Source organism: Vipera berus (genome assembly GCF_964194415.1).
Source record: "Vipera berus genome assembly, chromosome: 14".
Classification (NCBI taxonomy): domain Eukaryota; kingdom Metazoa; phylum Chordata; class Lepidosauria; order Squamata; family Viperidae; genus Vipera; species Vipera berus.
Genome location: NC_138217.1, coordinates 11,851,371 through 11,859,429, shown reverse-complemented (window position 1 = coordinate 11,859,429; position 8,059 = coordinate 11,851,371). Strand labels below are relative to the sequence as shown.

At 48.5% G+C, this 8,059-nt stretch overlaps 1 protein-coding gene across 1 annotated transcript; it reads right to left on the bottom strand.

Moving 5' to 3' along the window:
* Window positions 1-789: 789 nt before the first annotated feature.
* Window positions 790-4,196, bottom strand: RASL10A (RAS like family 10 member A; the record flags this gene model as incomplete). Its single annotated transcript, XM_081339314.1, has 3 exons — window positions 790-1,060; window positions 1,719-1,843; window positions 3,981-4,196. 3 exons carry the CDS (start codon window positions 4,194-4,196, stop codon window positions 790-792), a joined length of 612 nt encoding a protein of 203 aa, XP_081195440.1.
* Between the last annotated feature and the right edge of the window lie 3,863 nt (window positions 4,197-8,059).

Sequence of the window (8,059 nt, the reverse complement as noted above, 5' to 3'; positions counted from 1 at the left end):
ATTCTGTTTTGGTGAGAATCCAGCCAACACTGGCTTTAGGAAGCTTCTTTTCAGATCGGTCTTCTCCAGATGTTGAAATGGGGACTTTTTTCTCTCATGAAACTGTTTTTCTGAATTACAGCCCAGCGCATGCATTTCCTCTGTTGCATGGTGCTCTGCAAAATGCCAGAATTTGTGTGTGTGTGTGTGTGTGTGTGTGTGTGTGTGTGCATGCGTGCAATGGCTGATCTAGTGAAGAGCGCGTCTGTGCTGGTGAAAACTTACAGGTAGTCCTCAAATTATGACCGCAGCCGAGCCCCAGATTTCTATTGCTACGCAAGACAGTTATTAAGCGAGTTTTTGTCCCATTGCAGGCCATGGAAGCCTTGCTTCGCTTTTTGAACCCCAGGCGTGTGCAAGAGTCTAAGGTGGCTAGCAGGCTTTGAGTTGAGATCCTAATCCAATCCATGCTTTACTTCTTTAGTCCCAATCCTGAAGGGGGTCCTTCCACATGTGTCATTAAAAAGCCATTCCTATTAACAGGAGCTGGGGACCACTCTGCACCACCAGCACAATCGCTAGAATTCTCCCCCAATGTTGACTTTGCAAGGTTTTAGATCAGGGGTCTTCAAACGTGGCCCTTTTATGACTTGTGGACTTCAACTCCCAGAATTCTGGCTTGGGAAATTCTGGGAGTTGAAGTCCACAAGTCTTAAAGCGACCCTGTTTTCAACACCCCTGTTTTGAGATGAATGTCCGGGACATCCCCCACCTTCCCGCCCATTCCATACTCCCCCCCCCACTCCCAGCTCACATGAGGCTGCACCTGTTTGTGTGCAGCGCCCCCTGGAGGCGCACCGCGGAGTGATTGCTCTGACAGCCCCGGGCCACGGCGCTGCACAGCAGCTCTTTGAAGAGCAGGATGATGTGCCAGTTGTACCTGGCCGAGCACTCCACGTAGCCGCACTTCCAGGCCTTCTTCACGAGCAAGGAGAGAGTCCGGCGGGGTGTGAAGCGCTGTCTTTGCAGGTCCCGCTTGTTCCCCACCACGATGATGGGGGCTTCGCTGATGTTGCTCGTCCTAGAAAAGAGGGGACACGAAGGAGATTCAGGTTTTGGGGGGGCAAGTTGTAAGAGCAGCAGTTCGACAGAGCTTTGGTGTGCAGGCTCATGAACGTAGCTGCTTCTAGCAAGTCCATTTCTAAGGAAGGAGAATATTTGTAGCTTGGGCTTGACACGAGCGGTCCTTGGCCTGTAGAGTTAGTCCTCAACTTAGAACTGATTGCTTAGCGACAGTTCAAAAGGTGACAGAACAGCCTTGGGGCGCGCCTTATTCAAAGTTCCAACAATTGCTCCCCCCTCCATGGTCATATGACAACATTCGACAACACAGACACAATTACAGCTGTTTGAAGAGTCCCACCATTCCAACAGTTTTGACTCAACAGTTTTGCCAAAAGTCGGCACTTCCAGTGGGCAAAGTTGCAGCCATAGCATACTATCAGTTCACTTAATGACCGGTGTCCGCTTAACAACCATGACAGCTGCTTTATGACCATGCTTGCTTAACAACGACTGCAAAAAAAAAAGGCTTACGTGACTGACTCCTATTACGATCATCATGACTTGCAACCAGGATGGGCAGGTTCCGTTACAGCCAGAAGCAGAGGACTAGATTTCTGAGTTGATGCATTGCCTTATCTTATAGGGGGTGTCTCTCCTTCACCCCCTACTCTTACCTGTTGTCCTGGATCTGCTGACGGAGAATTTTCACGTATTCAAAGCTTTCTGGACTGCAAATGTCGTACACCAGAATGTAGGCGTCGGTGTTTCGTAGGCCCCAATACTTTAGGTCTGACCACTCCTGATGGACAAAAACAGAAAGACTTGGGACAGGAAGATGTGTCCTTGCAGCCAAGGAAAAACCATCTAGGGGTTGACTTAGCCGTTGCCAGGATCCCGACAGAAACGACAGAGGGACTTGGCTGAAACTTTTACAAATATTAAGTTCTACGTGATTTCATAGAATGGAGTTTCCTTGAATTCTATGCAAATACTACCCTTCTTGTCTATGGAGATTCTCAGTCATGCCGGTCATTTGTTGTCCCCAAAGTCCTTTTTCAGAAGGCAACTGGATTTTCTTGTTTTTTCTTTGAAGACATTTCGCTTCTCATTCGAGAAGCTTCTTCAGTTCTGACCGGATGGTGGAGACTGGAAGGATTTATACTCCTTTGCTGGTCCTTTGCCTTCTTTTAGAGAGTTGATGGACACAGACAAACCTCCAAGTGGCCTCAACAACTCTCTAAAAGAATGAAAACGACCAACGGGTCTGCAAGGAATATAAATCCTTCCATTCCCCAGCATCCAGTCAGAGCTGAAGAAGCTTCTTGAATGCCAAATGACAGGGGCACGGAGATGAGCAGCGCCCCCTAGAGCCAGCAATGAGTAGCGGATTAAAATCCCCCTCCTATCCCTCATTTTGACTTTTTTGACCACCCCTCACCCAAGATGCCTTTTCCTGCAGGAACCGATGAACCTGTCTTCTACCTAGCCAGCCAACACATCGGTAGCCCTTGACGTACAATCGCCATTGCGACTGGGAATCCTGCCGTCGGTCATTAAGGTTGTAAGTTGAGGCATCCATGTAACTGGGATGTCTTGCACATTTGCCGCTCTTCGGTGCTTCACGGGCCATTGCTTGACCTGGCCATTTGGCCTGTTGAGGTTTCTAGCCCACATGGGATCAGCAGGCTCCACAAAGCCCTCCCTTCGGCATTACTATTTAAGGAATTCTAAAAACTCAAGTGGGAAGACAAGACGAGCTGCTTGGAGAAAGTGTGAGCGCTAGAGGAAAGTGCCTAAAACGCAGCCAGGTTAAAACTCACATTTTTTTATTATTATTATTTTGAGAACCAGCAAGTGTGAAGAAGGTGACAGCCACATTTTACAGACAGCTGGTGCTACTATTTTGCTCCCTCCGGCTGCAGAAGGTGAGAGCCAAGGTGACATGGGCTGCCAATTAGTCACTTCAACCTTGTTCAGAAACATCTTTCATGGTTTCTCCATAGAATGTAGATGAGGATATAGCATAATAGGCTTGGATAGGACCTTGGAGGTCTTCTAGTCCAACCCCCTCCCCAAATAGGAGACCTCATACCATCCTGGACAAACGGCTGTCCAGTCTCTTCTTGAAAAGATCCAGTGATGGAGCACCCACAACTTCTGGAGGCGAGTCGTTCCACTGGTTAATTGTTCTCACTGTCCGGAAATGCTTGTTTTTGCTCTCTGCTAGTCCAAGAAGCCAAATAGATAGGAGCAAAATATTTAGGAGCCAAGGGCAGAAGATAAGAGAAGCTCCTCAATGTTTTATAATTTGCAGAACTGTGGTGGAAGAAATGGTTTCAATTGGTTCAATGTGGTCCAACTGGTTAAATTTCTAAATTTCGTACTCCCTAAAAGTATGACTTTATACCTATTTGTGGCACCATCAATGTCTACATTTGGTCCAAAATCTTCGTTATAATATTGATTTAGAACTGAGAGTTTTATGGCTAACGCTTTTTTTTTGCTTTTGCTTTTGCTTTTTGCTGTTTTCCACCCCCTTTTTAACACCTCTCAAGAGGAGGTGTAGGTTGAAGAATTCAAAGCATGAATAAGCTGTTTAGCTGGAGCTGGAGAAAACTAGTATCCATCTGTAGATTTTTGGAGGCTAATGCAAGTAACTGAAAAATCCAGAAGCCGTGTGTAATGTGAAAGCTAAATCATCATCATTGACTTCGCTTGCGAGAAGTTCGCAAAAGGGGATCACGTGACCCCGGGACGTGGCGACCGTCATAAGTACGAGTCGGTTGCCAAGCGTTTGGAAAAGAAAAACTGAAAGAGTCAGCCAACTCCAACCTAGCTTGACCCCTGTCAAACTAGCACTCCGCTTCTCCCCAGCTGTGGTTGGGTTGGGCTGATGGAAACTGCCAGGTGGGGAGGGAGGGGGAAGAGGCGCTCACCTGAGAACGGTTGGCAGGGAAAGCCGCCACGTAGGGGACGTCCATGATTTTCAGGTCGTAGGAGTTCCCGTTTAGCATGACTGACGGCCGGTAGATGTAACGGTCATCCGTGGGGCTGTACTTCTCGGTGAAGTCGTGGTACAAGAATTGGCGAATGATGGCCATCTTGCCTACCCTGGGGGCCCCCAGGACGGCGACGGTCAGCGTCTCCGCCATGCTCTGCCTTCAGGACCCTGGAGAGTTCCAGCTGCCAGCGTTGCTCCTCTGAAGAGCCGCCTCGCGCTTCCTCCGAGCCATCAAAACCCCTTCCCTGCCCTCCCCGCGGTTCACACAATAAGCTTCTTCACCGGCCTCCTGAGTTAGCGTGTTTTTGGGTTCACACGCTACACGGAAGCATTTAAGCTGGGTTGATGGCACCCGAGGCTGAGCCTCCACCAAGAAAAAAAAAACAACCCAAGGCTATGAACGAGCCAAGCTGTATATGTTAGACACGTCAAGGCTGGTGCCAGGTTTGTAACGGACTCCTGAAGTGCCTTGTGTGGGCCCAGCTTGAGACTCACCCCCACTTTCTCCTCCCTCCAGGACCCCAGACGTCCGAGGATCGCTCCCACTTAGTCTCCAAGCCAAGTTACTCAACTTTGCAATTATCTCCAAGCATCTCCTCCGCTGCAGCCTTGGGCTAACCCACGAGCTCAGACTTCATCCAAATCCAGGACGGATTCCGACGGAGTGGCGTGAACGGGAAGGGAGAGGGGAATTCAGCTAAGCCGCGGAAGCCAAACACGAGGATGGCGATGAACCGAGCAGGGAAGTGCATGGAACCAAAGTCCTCAGAAGTGCAGTTGGCTTGGGGGGGCGAGCTGCCTTCTCGCTGCCTTCTCGCTGCCTAAAGACTGTGCTGTGGTTTTGAGAGAGGTAGGAAGGGAAAGAAGTTGCTGAAGAGCGAGAAGGGGGAGGCAGAAGGAGAGAGACAGAGAGAGAGAGAGAGAGAGGGAGGGAGAGAGAGAGAGAGAGAGAGGGAGAGGGAGGGAGAGGGAGAGGGAGAGGGAGAGGGAGAGGGAGAGGAGAGAGAGAGAGAGAGAGAGAGAGAGAGAGAGAGAGAGAGAGAGAGAGAGAGAGAGAGAGAGAGAGAGAGAGAGAGAGAGAGAGAGAGAGAGAGAGAGAGAGCGGAGGGGGGGCTGCCGAGCCGAGCGAGCGAGTGGAGGATGGGACCTTTCCACGCCGACTTCCCCAGCTTTCTCCTGAGCGCAAAGGCTGCTCAAGGCCGCTGCAAGGCCAAGGGGCGCCAGCTTGCCCGCCTCGCTCCTACTCAACCACCCGACCGGGCAGCGCGATCCAAGCGCCCCGCCGGACGGAGCCAAGGCAGAGAGAGCTGGGCGTAGCGCTGGAGTCGGCGCTCCGTTTCAGCACCCTGGACAGGGAGACTGCGACGCGCAAGCCCGCCGGGCTTATCCCCGCTGCGGCAGAGAACCCGGGATTGCAGGACAAGCACGTGAGAAAGGCGGCGCGGCGGGCAGGGCAGGAAGAACGACTCTGCCTAGCAGCAGGCAGGGGTAGCCTGGGGAAGGCTGGGCGCGCGGCGGAGGAGCCGCTCGTCCCCCCCCCCCCGCAGACACGGAGAGCGTCTTCCCCGCCTTCCCCCTTCCGAGATGCGGACAAATATGACTTCATACTTTTCTGCCAGGGCGAAGTGGGGGCGGCAGTTTCCACGCTCCGTCTGCCGGCACGGTTGGACGACCACCAGCCCCCCCCCCGGGAGAATGTCCCTCAAAGGGAGGGTCAGCTGAGCTGGTCCTCTGCTCAGAGGCTAAGACGGGTTCCTGCCTGAAGAGCGAATCAATACATTAGGAACGGAGAGGAAGCTAAGAAAGTCTCTAGGGACGAGAGGGGGGCTGCTCCAGCCTGTGATCTTGAGGAGTTAGTAAAAAAAAACAAAAAAGCCCACTTCCTTGAAGCGTTTCGGTTCTTTTGCTTTGTGGCCTGAGACTGTAATATTTCCCTCTTTTCTAAAGAAAACTGGAGGGGTTTTGTCCCCTAAAATTCAACCCACCCAAAGTGATGCGGGAATTGGAAATCTGCGAATAGAAGTTTGCTAAGGGAGATCAGAGGCCCCCGCGTGGGTTTGCACGGACCCAAATGGGCCACGAAGAAAGAGCGAAGGGACATTTTTTTAAGTTTTACATTTGAAACTTAAATTTTAAGTCCTGCGTTCTACGTGACTTGACAGAATGGAGTTGCCTTGATTCCTATGCAAACGCTACCTTTCTTGGTTTGTTTGCCTCTTTTTCCGCTTTGAGATATTAATATTAGCTGCTGGGAAAGTTATTTTTTTGTTTGCCAAAACCTCTGCAGCGGCCTTGGAAAGGAATATTGGAATTATGACGCATATTAAGGAAAACTTTAATCCAGTGTCTAGCCGCGATGAAAGAAGTCCATTACAAAGTGAAGGTCAATAGGAGTGGGATGGACTGTCATTGTCTTACATAAAGCTATGATGTGACCATGGTAGAAATGCTGAATATATAACCTGCTTCAAAACGTCAGTGAGAGGAGAAATCAACGTGAGCGAACACCTGCTGTGTTTCGAAAAGTTATAACATTGGGGAGGTTTGACAAAAAGATGGTGAGCAAGAAAAACTTGCGAAATACAATATAATAGCAGTGTGAAACTGGAGTTTCCAAACTTTTCCAGGCCTTGTTTCCCCCCCCCTCCACACAAAATATCCTGGAATGTGGCTTCACTCTGCAAGCCTTACCACTGAACAAATACAACAGCATCGAAAAGCCCCTGACCACTAAACCCAATACAACACAACCAACACAAACCCTAACGAGAATTATACTGCTTGAGCAGGGGGTTGGACTAGAAGACCTCCAAGGTTCCTTTCCAGCTCTATTCTGAATTGAAAATTGATTGCCAGAGAGCAGCTTCTGAAAGTGTCCCGAGCTGAGAATAGCACAAAAGCTCCGATTCTCCCAGGCAGCTTGTTTCTTTTCTTTTCTTTTTTTTTTTGCACAAAAGCTCATTGAGAGGAAGAAAATGTTGACTGCGGCAAAAAAAACCCCCAAATCGGAAAAAAGAAAAAAACCGCTTGGCTCTTCCTTGCCAAAGGAACGGATCTCATTACTCTTCCTGCGGTACTGAATACAAATAGGAATGAGATTTTTTTTTCCCTAGGCTGCAAAAAAACCCAGTTATCCATTAGATGTGAAAGGAAACAAGATCAGGGATGTCTGTAAGGAAAGGGTTAAAAAAAATGGTAGCCGCCACCAGGCCACACCCCTTTTTCTATGTGCAAAAAAGGGGGCGGTGCTTTGCAATGTCTGCAGTTGCCATCTTGCCTTTTTTGACTCCTTCCCTGCGGATACCTCCACAAGACTGGTGCAATCTTGAGCACTCCAGGTTTATCAACCCACATCTGATGTCTTTGGATTAAAATCACACAGGAGCGTAAAATGGACATACCCTTGTAGATTGTGAGCGACCGTTGTTCTCCGTTCTGATCTATTCTATTATTCTACTCCATTATTCTATTGTTATTCTAATTATTATTTCTATTTTATTATTTTCTAGTCTATTGTTATTCTAATTATTTCTATTCTGTTCTATTATCTGTTCCATTATTCTATTTCTATTCTATTCTAATTATTTCTATCTATTCTGTTCCATTCTATTGTTATTCTATTCTTCTATTCTAATTATTTCTATTCTGTTCTATTGTCATTTATTCTATTCTAATTCTATTCTATTCTTATTCTACTCTGTTCCATTCCACCCTAATTTGTAATCCTTCTTGTCCTGCCCCAAATAAAAAAATAAAAAGCAGAATTTTGTCTGCAATGGCTTGATATGGAGGTGGGCTGGTGATATAAACAGAAGCAGGCAGACTATTTTGGGCAGCCGGCAAGAAAAGGATTAAATAGTGTTGGGGGTGAGGGGGAAGACAGAAAACAGAGAGCTATAAGTCGGTCACAGCCAGCCAGAGGTATTTATCCATTCACTGAGTCCTTCCCCAAAACCTGGGATGGCTAGATATTGCTTGATGATGTTAAAAGTATTGTTGCAGGATGGAAGCTGT